General features: G+C 41.4%; 1 protein-coding gene across 1 annotated transcript in view; it reads right to left on the bottom strand.

The window, feature by feature from the left end:
- Positions 1–1180: 1180 nt before the first annotated feature.
- Positions 1181–16535, bottom strand: part of hsd11b1la (hydroxysteroid (11-beta) dehydrogenase 1-like a) — a 30498-nt gene continuing 15143 nt past the window's right edge. The window contains exons 2-6 of the mRNA XM_061977897.1: positions 15106–15236; positions 14835–15038; positions 10323–10416; positions 10088–10253; positions 1181–1776 (exon numbers count right to left, since the gene is read on the bottom strand). Of these exons, the coding sequence (XP_061833881.1) occupies positions 1593–1776; positions 10088–10253; positions 10323–10416; positions 14835–15038; positions 15106–15236 (779 nt within the window). The 3' untranslated portion in view covers positions 1181–1592. The remainder of the gene's footprint in view (positions 1777–10087; positions 10254–10322; positions 10417–14834; positions 15039–15105; positions 15237–16535) is intronic.

Raw genomic sequence — 16535 nt, 5'->3', positions numbered from 1 at the left:
ACGGAATATAACGCCTAATTTGACGTGCCTTGTCCCCATTTTCACCATAGACCTTGTAACACTAACAGGTCACATGACACCGTGGAGGGAAAAAAAATGGCTAAGGGGGTCCGATTTGGACATTTTTACTTTTGTTGTTGAATGGCTGTGTGTTGACTTACTTTAAGTTTACATTGTTTGTTTCACAAGTTACACACTGACTTATTTACACTGTACTAAAATGTTTCTTCATTGTTGTCCCAAGGAAAGATCAAATTAAATGTTTGCGAAAATGTGAGGTTTTGTATTTTGCAATAAGTAAGCTTTATTTGTTTTAAATTATTTTATGTTATTATTTAAACTTTTTCGTTCATTTCATGTATGTATTATTTTTGTGTTGTCCCATTCCCAATACTAATACCAATAGTATGGTACCGATACTTTTCGATACATTTCTAAATAAAGGGGACCACAGAAAATTGCATTATTCCGTTTATTTTAACAAAAAATCTTAAGGTACATTAAACATATGTTTCTTATTGCAAGTTTGTCCTTAAATAAAATAGTGAACATACAAGACAACTTGTCTTTTATTAGTAAGTAAGCAAACAAAGACTCCTAATTTAGCTGCTGACATATGCCGCATTTTCCATTCTATTAGTTTGTCAAAATTATTAAGGACAAGTGGTAGAAAATGAATTATTAATCTATTTGCTTATTTACTGTTAATATCTGCTTACTTTATCTTTTAACATGTTCTATCTACACTTCTGTTAAAATGTAATAATCACTTATTATTCTGTTGTTTGGATACTGTACATTAGTTTTGGATGATACCACAATATTGGGGTATCAATCTGATACCAAGTCGTTACAGGATCATACATTGGTCATATTCAAAGTCCTCATGTGTCCAGGGACGTATTTCCTGAGTTTATAAACATAATATACATTTTTGTTTAAACAAAAGATGTTGTGATGCAACTTTTTAGAGGCGGTATAGTACCGAATATGATTTACTACTATACTAATACCAGTATTTTCTGTATTCATTATTTTCATCTATGTATTGTTTATTGTTTATTTCACCATGACCTCTTATAAAATCCTTTTTCATGTGTTTTTCCATGTAAAACAAATAAAACCTATAACATTGCCATCACCATAGGAGATGAGACAACAAAAGAAAACCCAATTTGAATGACATTTTTCACAATATTTTATTTGTCTCAGTGCATCAACTTTTTATCCATGTAACAAAAACCCTTTTAGTTTATTTTGCAACTTATCCTCTCAAACAGCAAACATCCCCAAGCCACATTAACACTTATCATCATCATTATTATTATTATTATCATCATTATTAGTAGTAGTAGTAGTAGTAGTACTATTTCTCCTCTCTGAGATATAGTAGATCAAAGTAAAACACCCATGGACACAGCTCAACATTTTCTACATTTAGTAAACTTATCGTATGAGGAACGTGTTAACAAGGCGAACATTTTAGACACATTTAGTCTAATCCCAAATTACATAAGTATACATATTAAATATCAAGTCAAAGCACCTGAGCCCCCACTAGAAGTGTATAGCCTTAAAAGTACAGGTCACACTCATGGGATGTAGTTGTAAGAACTTAGCACCATGTAGTCCCTGATGGAGGGGAAAAAGTCTTTACTAAGGGTGAGGATGTAGGTGTACCAAGGGTAGAAGAGCTCCTGCTCTCCAGTGGCTCCTGTCATGATGATTTTCAGTGCTGCTTCACTGGCAGGGTAGGCCGGTAGGTTAGTGACCCCCCTAGGACACAAAAAAGCACTGCAGTTAGACACTTTTTAAATAATGCACTTGGTAGGATTTGTGCGGCTGCTTCACATCCTCATTCCTGGATAAAAAGAAAAAAAAATAATCGTGAGAGGCTTATTCGTGAAACGTTGAATTGATTTTCCAGGCTTTGTGAAAAAATATTCAAAGACAAAAAGGTCTTGAGATGTTATTATGCCACAATAGTCATCACACGGCATGAAATTATGGGCGTAGTTGTGAAATTCAGGGTGGATTTTTGTTGCTTTTTAAATTAAAAATGTGCAAAAATCTTTTTTTTTTTTTTTTAAAGGGCGAAATCGAATAATCCAGGATTATGCGGGAGTAGTTACAACATTGCACGATACGATGCTGTGCCGGCAAAAGTGCTTTGTACAAATCTATTCGCAGCACTTCCCTTTTTCCACATTTTGTTATGTTACAGCCTTATTCCAAAATGGAATAAATTCAATTTTGTCCTCAAAAAATTCCACATACAATATTAGGGATAAATGCGTTAAAATGTAATATCGGAAATTATCGGTATCGTTTTTTTATTTTTTTTTTTTTTTTTTTTTTTTAAATTAAATCAACATAAAAAACACAAGATACACTTACAATTTGTGCACCAACCCAAAAAACCTCCCTCCCCCATTTACACTCATTCACACAAAAGGGTTGTTTCTTTCTGTTATTAATATTCTGGTTCCTACATTATATATCAATATATATCAATACAGTCTGCAAGGGATACAGTCCGTAAGCACACATGATTGTGCGTGCTGCTGGTCCACTAATAGTACTAACCCTATAACAGTTAATTTGACTAATTTTCATTAATTACTAGTTTCTATGTAACTGTTTTTATATTGTTTTACTTTCTTTTTTATTCAAGAAAATGTTTTTAATTTATTTATCTTATTTTATTAATTTTAAAAAAAAGTACCTTATCTTCACCATACCTGGTTGTCCAAATTAGGCATAATAATGTGTTAATTCCACGACTGCATATATCGGTTGATATCGGTATCGGTTGATATCGGTATCGTTAATTAAAGAGTTGGACAATATCGGAATATCGGATATCGGCAAAAAGCCATTATCGGACATCCCTATACAATATTCTTTATCCATCCATTTTCTACCGCTTATTCCTTTCGGGGACGCGGGGGGTGCTGGAGCCTATCCCAACTGCATTCGAGCGGAAAGTGGGGTACACCCTGGACAAGTCGCCACCTCATCGCAGGGCCACTATATCCCTTAGTAATGTAAAAAAGTATTTCTTTAGAAATGTTTGCAAATTTTTTAAACATCCGTCCATCCCATCCATTTTCTACCGCTTGTCCTTTTCGGGAACGCGGGGGGTTGCTGGAGCCTATCTCAGCTGCATTCGGGTGGAAGGCGGGGTACACCCTGGACAAGTCGCCACCTCATCACAGGGCCACTATATCCCTTAATAATGTAAAAAAGTATTTTTTAGAAATGTTTGCAAATGTTTTAAACATCCATCCGTCCCATCCATTTTCTACCGCTTGTCCCTTTCGGGGTTGCGGGGGGTGCTGGAGCCTATCTCAGCTGCATTCGGGCGGAAAGCGGGGTACACTCTGGACAAGTCGCCACCTCATCACAGGGCCACTATATCCCCTAATAATGTAAAACATTTATTTTTTAGAAATATTTGCAAATTTTTTAAACATCCATCCATCCATTTTCTACCGCTTATCCCTTTCGGGAACGCGGGGGGTTGCTGGAGCCTATCTCAGCTGCATTCGAGCGGAAGGCGGGGTACAACCTGGACAAGTCACCACCTCATCACAGGGCCACTATATCCCTTAATAAAGTAAAAAAGTATTTGTTTTAGAAATCTTTGCAAATTTTTGAAACATCCATCCATCCCATCCATTTTCTATCGCTTGTCCTTTTCGGGGACGTGGGGGTTGCTGGAGCCTATCTCAGCTGCATTCGGGCGGAAGGCGGTGTACACCCTGGACAAGTCGCCACCTCATAGCAGGGCCACTATATCCCTTAATAATGTAAAAAAGTATTTTTTAGAAATGTTTGCACATTTTTTAAACATCCATCCATCCCATCCATTTTCTACCGCTTGTCCCTTTTGGGGTCGCGGGGGGTACTGGAGCCTATCTCAGCTGCATTCGGGCGGAAGGCGGTGTACACCCTGGACAAGTCGCCTCCTCATAGCAGGGCCACTATATCCCTTAATAATGTAAAAAAGTATTTTTTTTTTAGAAATGTTTGCAAATTTTTGAAACCTCCAACAGTCCCATTCTTTTTTCTACCGCTTATCCCTTTCGGGGTCGCGGGGGTGCTGGAGCCTATCCCAGCTGCATTCGGGCGGAAGGCGGGGTACACCCTGAACAAGTCGCCACCTCATCGCAAGGCCACTGTATCCATTAATAATGTAAAAAAAGTATTTTTTTTAGAAATGTTTGCACATTTTTTAAACATCCATCCATTCATTTTCTACTGCTTGTCCTTTTCGGGGTCACTAGAGCCTATCTCAGCTGCATTCGGGCGGAAGGCGGTGTACACCCTGGACAAGTCGCCACCTCATCACAGGGCCACTATATCCCTTAATAATGTAAAAAAAGTATTTTTTTTAGAAATGTTTGCAAATTTTTGAAACATCCATCCATCCAATCCATTTTCTACCGCTTATCCCTTTCGGGGTTGTGAGGGGTGCTGGAGCCTATCCCAACTGCATTCGGGTGGAAGGCGGGGTACACCCTGGACAAGTCGCAAACACAGAGTCAAATCAGCTCTGTTATTTTCCGTTTTTTCGACCGTTTTCTGTACCTTGGAACATCATGCCTCGTCGGTGTGTTGTCGGAGGGTGTAACAACACGAACAGGGACGGATTCAAGTTGCACCAGTGGCCCAAAGATGCGAAAGTGGCAAGAAATTGGACGTTTGTTCCGCACACTTTACCGACGAAAGCTATGCTACGACAGAGATGGCCAGAAAGTGTGGATATCCTGCGACACTCAAAGCAGATGCATTTCCAACGATAAAGTCAAAGAAATCTGCCGCCAGACCCCCATTGAATCTGCCGGAGTGTGTGAGCAATTCAGGGACAAAGGACCTCGCTAGCACGGCTAGCAATGGCGGCAGTTTGTTCCCGCAGACGAGCGAGCTAAACCCCCTGGATGTCTTGGCTCACACCGTCCCTTATGCCACCGAAGATGATCAAGAGAAGAATATCGACCCTAGCTTCCTTGGCCTGCTGACATCAACTCCAAAACTGGACAGATCAGCGGATGAGGGTATGTCTACAGAATATATTAATTGATGAAAATTGGGCTGTCTGCACTCTCAAAGTGCATGTTGTTGCCAAATGTATTTCATATGCTGTAAACCTAGTTCATAGTTGTTAGTTTCCTTTAATGCCAAACAAACACATACCAATCGTTGGTTAGAAGGCGATCGCTGAATTCGTCCTCGCTTTCTCCCGTGTCGCTGGCTGTCGTGTCGTTTTCGTTGGTTTCGCTTGCATACGGTTCAAACCGATATGGCTCAATAGCTTCAGTTTCTTCTTCAATTTCGTTTTCGCTACCTGCCTCCACACTACAACCATCCGTTTTTTTTTTGTTTTTTTTGTTTGTTTTTAATTAAATCAACATAAAAAACACAAGATACACTTACAATTTGTGCACCAACCCAAAAAACCTCCCTCCCCCATTTACACTCATTCACACAAAAGGGTTGTTTCTTTCTGTTATTAATATTCTGGTTCCTACATTATATATCAATATATATCAATACAGTCTGCAAGGGATACAGTCCGTAAGCACACATGATTGTGCGTGCTGCTGGTCCACTAATAGTACTAACCCTATAACAGTTAATTTGACTAATTTTCATTAATTACTAGTTTCTATGTAACTGTTTTTATATTGTTTTACTTTCTTTTTTATTCAAGAAAATGTTTTTAATTTATTTATCTTATTTTATTAATTTTTAAAAAAAAGTACCTTATCTTCACCATACCTGGTTGTCCAAATTAGGCATAATAATGTGTTAATTCCACGACTGCATATATCGGTTGATATCGGTATCGGTTGATATCGGTATCGGTAATTAAAGAGTTGGACAATATCGGAATATCGGATATCGGCAAAAAGCCATTATCGGACATCCCTATACAATATTCTTTATCCATCCATTTTCTACCGCTTATTCCTTTCGGGGACGCGGGGGGTGCTGGAGCCTATCCCAACTGCATTCGAGCGGAAAGTGGGGTACACCCTGGACAAGTCGCCACCTCATCGCAGGGCCACTATATCCCTTAGTAATGTAAAAAAGTATTTCTTTAGAAATGTTTGCAAATTTTTGAAACATCCGTCCATCCCATCCATTTTCTACCGCTTGTCCTTTTCGGGAACGCGGGGGGTTGCTGGAGCCTATCTCAGCTGCATTCGGGTGGAAGGCGGGGTACACCCTGGACAAGTCGCCACCTCATCACAGGGCCACTATATCCCTTAATAATGTAAAAAAGTATTTTTTAGAAATGTTTGCAAATGTTTTAAACATCCATCCGTCCCATCCATTTTCTACCGCTTGTCCCTTTCGGGGTGGCGGGGGGTGCTGGAGCCTATCTCAGCTGCATTCGGGCGGAAAGCGGGGTACACTCTGGACAAGTCGCCACCTCATCACAGGGCCACTATATCCCCTAATAATGTAAAACATTTATTTTTTAGAAATATTTGCAAATTTTTTAAACATCCATCCATCCATTTTCTACCGCTTATCCCTTTCGGGAACGCGGGGGGTTGCTGGAGCCTATCTCAGCTGCATTCGAGCGGAAGGCGGGGTACAACCTGGACAAGTCACCACCTCATCACAGGGCCACTATATCCCTTAATAAAGTAAAAAAGTATTTGTTTTAGAAATCTTTGCAAATTTTTGAAACATCCATCCATCCCATCCATTTTCTATCGCTTGTCCTTTTCGGGGACGTGGGGGTTGCTGGAGCCTATCTCAGCTGCATTCGGGCGGAAGGCGGTGTACACCCTGGACAAGTCGCCACCTCATAGCAGGGCCACTATATCCCTTAATAATGTAAAAAAGTATTTTTTAGAAATGTTTGCACATTTTTTAAACATCCATCCATCCCATCCATTTTCTACCGCTTGTACCTTTTGGGGTCGCGGGGGTGCTGGAGCCTATCCCAGCTGCATTCGGGCGGAAGGCGGGGTACACCCTGGACAAGTCGCCACCTCATCGCAAGGCCACTGTATCCATTAATAATGTAAAAAAAGTATTTTTTTTAGAAATGTTTGCACATTTTTTAAACATCCATCCATTCATTTTCTACCGCTTGTCCTTTTCGGGGTCACTAGAGCCTATCTCAGCTGCATTCGGGCGGAAGGCGGTGTACACCCTGGACAAGTCGCCACCTCATCACAGGGCCACTATATCCCTTAATAATGTAAAAAAAGTATTTTTTTTAGAAATGTTTGCAAATTTTTGAAACATCCATCCATCCAATCCATTTTCTACCGCTTATCCCTTTCGGGGTTGTGAGGGGTGCTGGAGCCTATCCCAACTGCATTCGGGTGGAAGGCGGGGTACACCCTGGACAAGTCGCAAACACAGAGTCAAATCAGCTCTGTTATTTTCCGTTTTTTCGACCGTTTTCTGTACCTTGGAACATCATGCCTCGTCGGTGTGTTGTCGGAGGGTGTAACAACACGAACAGGGACGGATTCAAGTTGCACCAGTGGCCCAAAGATGCGAAAGTGGCAAGAAATTGGACGTTTGTTCCGCACACTTTACCGACGAAAGCTATGCTACGACAGAGATGGCAAGAATGTGTGGATATCCTGCGACACTCAAAGCAGATGCATTTCCAACGATAAAGTCAAAGAAATCTGCCGCCAGACCCCCATTGAATCTGCCGGAGTGTGTGAGCAATTCAGGGACAAAGGACCTCGCTAGCACGGCTAGCAATGGCGGCAGTTTGTTCCCGCAGACGAGCGAGCTAAACCCCCTGGATGTCTTGGCTCACACCGTCCCTTATGCCACCGAAGATGATCAAGAGAAGAATATCGACCCTAGCTTCCTTGGCCTGCTGACATCAACTCCAAAACTGGACAGATCAGCGGATGAGGGTATGTCTACAGAATATATTAATTGATGAAAATTGGGCTGTCTGCACTCTCAAAGTGCATGTTGTTGCCAAATGTATTTCATATGCTGTAAACCTAGTTCATAGTTGTTAGTTTCCTTTAATGCCAAACAAACACATACCAATCGTTGGTTAGAAGGCGATCGCTGAATTCGTCCTCGCTTTCTCCCGTGTCGCTGGCTGTCGTGTCGTTTTCGTTGGTTTCGCTTGCATACGGTTCAAACCGATATGGCTCAATAGCTTCAGTTTCTTCTTCAATTTCGTTTTCGCTACCTGCCTCCACACTACAACCATCCGTTTCAATACATTCGTAATCTGTTGAATCGCTTAAGCCGCTGAAATCCGAGTCTGAATCCGAGCTAATGTCGCTATATCTTGCTGTTCTTTGTTTGTGTTGGCATCACTGTGTGACGTCACAGGTAAATGGACGGGTGTTTATAACGATGGTTAAAATCAGGCACTTTGAAGCTTTTTTTAGGGATATTGCGTGATGGGTAAAATTTTGAAAAAAACTTCGAAAAATATAAAAAGCCACTGGGAACTGATTTTTAATGGTTTTAACCCTTCTGAAATTGTGATAATGTTCCCTTTTAACATGGACTATGGCATGGAACAAACAAGACTTACTGTGGCATGAAACGACTAACACTTACGTGGACACGGCATGAATCGAACAACTAGCAAAAACTTGGGATTGGACATGAAAACGAGCAGCATGAACTAAGCATGAAACAAGCAATGACGCCAGGCCGACTGACAGGCAAAGATAGGCTTGAATACTGGTCTCTTGATTAGAGCAAGTGCATGTCCCGAACACCAAAGGCAGGTGAAACTAATAGGTCGCAATGGAAACTAAGACAAACAAGGGTGCACAAAAACAGGAATAGTTAGAGATGCTACCTCAGTAGAAACATTTAATTCCCATCTTAAAACTCATTTGTATACTCTAGCCTTTAAATAGACCCCCCTTTTAGACCAGTTGATCTGCCGTCTCTTTTCTGCTCTGCGGAGAGGGGGGCACAGATTAGATGACCACAGATGTTGCTCTAGCTGTTCAAAGTCGGGACCTGGGGTGGACCACTCATCTGTGCATCAGTTGGGGACGTCTCTGCGCTCCACTCAAGATGATCTCCTGCTGGCCCCACTATGGACTGGACTCTCACACTATTATGCTAGATCCACTATGGACTGGACTCTCACACTACTATGCTAGATCCACTATGGACTGGACTCTCACACTATTATGCTAGATCCACTATGGACTGGACTCTCACACTATTATGCTAGATCCACTATGGACTGGACTCTCACACTATTATGCTAGATCCACTATGGACTGGACTCTCACACTATTATGCTAGATCCACTATGGACTGGACTCTCACACTATTATGCTAGATACACTATGGACTGGACTCTCACACTATTAACTAGATCCACTCGACGTCCATTGCACACAGGGGTGGGGGTCCCCACATCTGCGGTCCATTCCAAGGTTTCTCATTGTAGCCCATTGGGTTGAGTTTTTCCTTGCCCTGATGTGGGATCTGAGCCGAGGATGCCATTGTGGCTTGTGCAGCCCCTTTGAGACACTTGTGATTTAGGGCTATATAAGTAAACTTTGATTGATTGATGTGTGTAGAATTTTGAGGACAAAATGAATTTATTCAATTTTTGGAATAATGCTGCAACATAACAACATGTGGGAAAAGGGAATTGCTGTATATACGTTCCAGAGGCACTGTAGTTATGAATACTATGATGAAAGTATTCTTTTTGGTCTTCAGAAGGAAAATCTGTGTCGAAAAAGTTGTTTTCTTTGCATGTGTATGCTGCTGTACCTTCCGTCTACTCTATTTGTTGATATGCTTTTATTTATACGCCTCTTGACATATTTCTGTATGAATGTAAAAAATGGCTTTGCTGGTCTCTACGGATTCATTAGTAAAAGTAACAATAAATATTAGAAATAAATATTAGGAACATGGGTATTGAATATTTGCGGTTACCTGTAACTCGAGCCAAAGACTCTCTATCTTGGTCATTAGTAATGAGGTGCAAACAGGTCATGCTATCAGTTATATAAACTCCACAGCTGGATGTGTTCCAAAGTATTGCGCAATAGAGATGTATCGGTCATGGTGACCTGTACTGTGGACTCACTTGACTTTCTCCATGGCCGAGTCGGTGTCAATGAGGCCCAGCGTGCATATGGAGACGGACACATTGCTGTTCTTCAGGGCCAACTCATGGCGAAGGCCCCCAAAGAAGCCGTTCAACGCAAATTTGGTTGAGGTGTAAGGAGCCACAAAGGGACTGGCCATCTTGCCTGTGAGGGGTCAACGACAACAAGTCTTATTATTACTCAATGTGAAACAACAACCACGCGGTTACTTACCTAGTAAGGATGAAACCACCACTAGTGCGCCTTTATTTTGCTCAAGGGTAGGGAGACCTTTCCAGGCCATCTGAGCGTAACTCAGGAAGTTGACCTTCGTGAAAGGACATAAACAGACGATGTCTCAGATGTACCAAATGTAAACCATCGTCTGGCGGTAGTTTGGCTTCAAGTGGGAATATGTCGAAAAGACAACCGTAATTTGTCAAGTGTGGGGCAAAAGCGTTGCTATAAAAAGTAGCATTACTGCTAATATGTAGCATCATTTGAAAAGTCACCTGCTAGAGAATGAAGAGTGCTTACTCCGCATGTCAACATCTCCGTTCGGTGCCACACGCCCACACCATCAAAATGCCGAGGCAAACATTTCCAGATCAACACCGTATGAAAAAAATGTGTGATTTTTTTTTTTAGTTGTGATTTCCTTCTCTGCATGAAAGTTTTAAAGTAGCATATATTAATGCAGTATGAAGAAGACTGTTTTAATTAGGGATGTCCGATAATGGCTTTTGCCGATATCCCGATATTGTCCAATTCATTAATTACCGATACCGATATCAACCGATATATGCAGTCGTGGAAATAACACATTATTATGCCTAATTTGGACAACCAGGTATGGTGAAGATAAGGTACTTTTAAAAAAAATTAATAAGATAAAAAAATTAAAAACATTTTCTTGAATAAAAAAGAAAGTAAAACAATATAAAAACAGTTACATAGAAACTAGTAATTAATGAAAATGAGTCAAATTAACTGTTAAAGGTTAGTACTATTAGTGGACCAATAGCACGCACAATCATGTGTGCTTACGGACTGTATCCCTTGCAGACTGTATTGATATATATTGATATATAATGTAGGAACCAGAATATTAATAACAGAAAGAAACAACCCTTTTGTGTGAATGAGTGTGAATGAGTGTAAATGGGGGAGGGAGGTTTTTTGGGTTGGTGCACTAATTGTAAGTGTATCTTGTGTTTTTTATGTTGATTTAATAAAAAAATTAAAAACAAAAATGATACCGATAATAAAAAAACTGATACCGATAATTTACGATATTACATTTTAACGCATTTATTGGCCGATATTATCAGACATCTCTAGTTTTAATGTAGACACATAGAATCATCATACTGCTGTGATTATATGCATCAAGTGTTCATTCAAGGCTAAGGCAAAATATCGAGATATATATCGTGTATCGCGATATGGCCTTAAAATATCGCGATATTAAAAAAAGGCCTTATCGCCAAGCCCTACTGTGCTAAAGTCTTATCTTTGTTGTTTAAATTGACTTATTTACAGCATTCATTTTGACACGGTCAAACAGTAAACAGTATAGTAGAATAGTAATATTTTGTATATATTACAAAAAATATCAGAATTTGTATTTAATTGAAAATGATATATAATAGAATAGTGACAAAATAACATTTATTTTTTTATCATTTATATTAATAATAATAACTGTATTTATTAAAAATAATAGTAAAGTAGAACAAAGCCATCCTACCGTATTTTTGTTTACATTTTTTCTTGGGTTATTCTTGCGCATAAACGGCACTGACAATCAAGATGGTGTCAATCAGGCACATTTTCTTCGTGGGTGTAGCATCAGAGCCGTAATAGAAGCGTGTCCATATTTTTTAATCGTTTTTCTTTGTTGCTGCTTTGTGTAAAAGGCACTGGAATGGAGTAACTAAACAGCCTCATAGTCATTATCCACCATCTGGTGTAGTTTCAGAGCAATATCAAGACCGCCGTCCTCTGTGTAGGGGAATTCTAGGGTCACAGCGATTTGACCCTGTTGTGTTGTCCAGCCGGTATTTTATATTTTATATCTGGTTTCAGGATGTTGTCTTGCTGTGTGAAAGCACACACCTTTGCGGAATAATCTGGGTATTCTGATTAAAGGCACAGATAGATGAATGGCAGGTCTTCTGTTCTGCTTGTAAATCTGGGGTTACAAAATACTACAGCTCGCTGGATTACGCATTACCGTTTTTTATGGAACTTTGCAGAGTGGTGCTTCATGGGCCAAGAAAGAAGCAATTATAATTGTGGTGAAGATCTGGATAAAGATCCGGACACGGGAAAAAGTATCAGAAGTGGAACAGTCCAATGTGTTTGCCGTCCTCTCTGAACAAGGACCTAGTTATCACAACCTTAGCGTAGTAACATATAAGCCAGACCTGGGCAAATTAAGGCCCGTTAAGCTTTTCAATCTGGCCCGCCGGACATTCTCAAAAAAATGTTTTTAGATCTTTAAGATGGAAACTGTAGCCACCATTATGATGTGCAGTAATGTTTTCAAATGACCGTAAGTCTTGAACTATACAAAGTATTTTAATGGTTGGAGTCTGCGCTTTTGCATGATATACAAACCCCGTTTCCATATGAGTTGGGAAATTGTGTAAGATGTAAATATAAACGGAATACAATGATTTGCAAATCCTTTTCAACCCATATTCAATTGAATGCACTACAAAGACAAGATATTTGATGTTCAAACTCATAAACTTTGTTGTTTTTTTGCAAATAATAATTAACTTAGAATTTCATGGCTGCAACACGTGCCAAAGTAGTTGGGAAAGGGCATGTTCACCACTGTGTTACATGGCCTTTCCTTTTAATAATACTCAGTAAACAATTGGGAACTGAGGAGACACATTTTTTAAGCTTCTCAGGTGGATATATTTCCCATTCTTGCTTGATGTACAGCTTAAGTTGTTCAACAGTCCGGGGGTCTCCATTGTGGTATTTTAGGCTTCATAATGCGCCACACATTTTCAATGGGAGACAGGTCTGGACTACAGGCAGGCCAGTCTAGTACCCGCACTCTTTTACTATGAAGCCACGTTGATGTAACACGTGGCTTGGCATTGTCTTGCTGAAATAAGCAGGGGCGTCCATGGTAACGTTGCTTGGATGGCAACATATGTTGCTCCAAAACCTGTTTGTACCTTTCAGCATTAATAGCGCCTTCACAGATGTGTAAGTTACCCATGCCTTGGGCGCTAATACACCCCCGTACCATCACAGATGCTGGCTTTTCACCTTTGCGCCTAGAACAATCCGGATGGTTCTTTTCCTCTTTGGTCCGGAGGACACGACGTCCACAGTTTCTAAAAACAATTTGAAATGTGGACTCGTCAGACCACAGAACACTTTTCCACTTTGTATGAGTCCATCTTAGATAAGCTAAGGCCCAGCAAAGCCGACGGCGTTTCTGGGTGTTGTTGATAAACTGTTTTCGCCTTGCATAGGAGAGTTTTAACTTGCACTTACAGATGTAGCGACCAACTGTAGTTACTGACAGTGGGTTTCTGAAGTGTTCCTGAGCCCATGTAGTGATATCCTTTACACACTGATGTCGTTTGTTGATGCAGTACAGCCTGAAGGATCGAAGGTCACGGGCTTAGCTGCTTACGTGCAGTGATTTCTCCAGATTCTCTGAACCCTTTGATGATATTACGGACCGTAGATGGTGAAATCCCTAAATTCCTTGCAATAGCTGGTTGAGAAAGGTTTTTCTTAAACTGTTCAACAATTTGCTCACGCATTTGTTGACAAAGCGGTGACCCTCGCCCCATCCTTGTTTGTGAATGACTGAGCATTTCATGGAATCTACTTTTATACCCAATCATGGCACCCACCTTTTCCAAATTAGCCTGCACACCTGTGGGATGTTCCAAATAAGTGTTTGATGAGCATTCCTCAACTTTATCAGTATTTATTGCCACCTTTCCCAACTTCTTTGTCACGTGTTGCTGGCATCAAATTCTAAAGTTAATGATTATTTGCACAAAAAAAAAGTTTTTCAGTTTGAACATCAAATATGTTGTCTTTGTAGCATATTCAACTGCATATGGGTTGAAAAGGATTTGCAAATCATTGTATTCCGTTTATATTTACATCTAACACAATTTCCCAACTCATATGGAAACGGGGTTTGTACGAGTTACTATGGTAATCTAAGTCACAGCAGCTCAGACGAGGCACCAAGCAATGTGGGCGGGGAGCGTTTCCACAGAGTGTTTCCAGCCTGAAATGCGGGTGTCAGGGACAGACGCGGAAGGAGATTTTTACAGTAAAGTTCTAAAGCTTAGTGATATATGAGATGTATCAGATTGTAGGTGGGGGTTTTGCTTTGTTTGTTGCATTTTTGTTGCGTTTTGCTTGATTGTAAAATATATCGATCGAGAGGGTGTGTGATGTTCATATGTTGTCAATATTCAGTGTTTTATCGTTCATACTTAATATTGTAAATCCCACATTCTTTATTTTCATGTACATTGTGGGTGTCTCATTCAGTAAAAAAAATGAAAATTCCATTGTGTTTTTAAGGCGGTCTGTCATAACGTTTTTAGCATTCAATCAGACATTATTGTGAGGTTTTGTATTAGTGTTCCTAAAAATAGATATACCGGCCCCCAGACATATTTTTTTCTCTAAATTTGGCCCCCAAGGCAAAATAATTATAAGCTTTATAGCTAAACACGTCATTACCTTCATCAGCCACCCGAGGTGCTCTACATCTCCCTGCCACATGCTGAAGGGGCTCGGGCCGATGTGGTTGAGAACGAGGTAGTCCAGACCTCCCAACTGCTCCACAGCAAACTCTACGACCCTCTCTGGGTCTGCGTCACTGGACATGTCCGCTGCAATGTACAAGGCCTTCTGGGCTCCTAAGCGCAAACACTTTTCCACCACCTTGACGCCAGGATGAGAGTCCACCATGAGAGTTGTTTTGATTTCAAAGATCACCTTTTGAACTTACCTGCTGTAAGAGTTTTTCCCTCCTGGCTGTGATGACAATCTGGGCCCCGAAGGTGGCGTAGTGATACGCCATTTGTTCGCCAATACCAGTGCTAGCGCCGGTCACCAAGACCTTGGCACCTCGGAGGGATTCTGGAAAACAATTATTTGTTACATAATTATGGAATTACTGAATGCTTAATTAGTTTAGGGCCGGGCGATATGGACCAAAAAGTATATCACAGTATGTTTAGGCTGAATGGCAATACAGTACACAATAGGGTTTCCAGATACCAATATTTTGTTACTGGTACCAAAAGGTATTTCAATACTTTTCAAAATAAAGGGGACAACACAAAATGTCATCCATCCATCCATCCATCTTCTTCCGCTTATCCGAGGTCGGGTCGCAGGGGCAGCAGCCTAAGCAGGGAAGCCCAGACTTCCCTCTCCACAGCCACTTCGTCCAGCTCCTACCGGGGGATCCCGAGGCGTTCCCAGGCCAGTCGGGATATATAGTCTTCCCAACATGTCCTGGGTCTTCCCCGTGGCCTCTTACCGGTCGGGCGTGACCTAAACACCTCCCTAGGGAGGCGTTCGGGTGGCATCCTGACCAGATGCCCGAACCACCTCATCTGGTTCCTCTCGATGTGGAGGAGCAGCGGCTTTACTTTGAGCTCCCCCCGGATGACAGAGCTTCTCACCCTATCTCTAAGAGAGAGCCCCGCCACCCGGTGGAGGAAACTCATTTCGGCCGCTTGTACCCGTGATCTTGTCCTTTCGGTCATGACCCAAAGCTCATGACCATAGGTGAGGATGGGAACGTAGATCGACCGGTAAATTGAGAGCTTTGCCTTCCGGCTCAGCTCCTTCTTCACCACAACGGATCGATAGTGTCCGCATTACTGAAGACGCCGCACCGATCCGCTTGTTGATCTCACGATCCACTCTTTCCTCACTCGTGAACAAGACTCCGAGGTACTTGAACTACTCCACTTGGGGCAAGATCTCCTCCCCAACCCGGAGATGGCACTCCACCCTTTTCCGGGCGAGAACCATGGACTCGGACTTGGAGGTGCTGATTCCCATCCCAGTCGCTTCACACTCGGCTGCGAACCGATCCAGTGAGAGCTGAAGATCCTGGCCAGATGAAGCCATCAGGACCACATCATCTGCAAAAAGCAGAGACCTAATCCTGCAGCCACCAAACCAGATACCCTCAACGCCCTGACTGCGCCTAGAAATTCTGTCCACAAAGGTTATGAACAGAATCGGTGACAAAGGGCAGCCTTGGCGGAGTCCAACCCTCACTGGAAACGTGTCCAACTTACTACCGGCAATGCGGACCAAGCTCTGGCACTGATCATACAGGGAGCGAACCGCCACAATAAAACAGTCCGTTACCCCATACTCTCTGAGCACTCCCCACAGGACTTCCCGGGGTACACGGTC

This window comes from Nerophis lumbriciformis, linkage group LG18 (genome assembly GCF_033978685.3).
Source record: "Nerophis lumbriciformis linkage group LG18, RoL_Nlum_v2.1, whole genome shotgun sequence".
Lineage (NCBI taxonomy): Eukaryota > Metazoa > Chordata > Actinopteri > Syngnathiformes > Syngnathidae > Nerophis > Nerophis lumbriciformis.
This window is presented reverse-complemented; position numbering and strand designations above follow the sequence as displayed.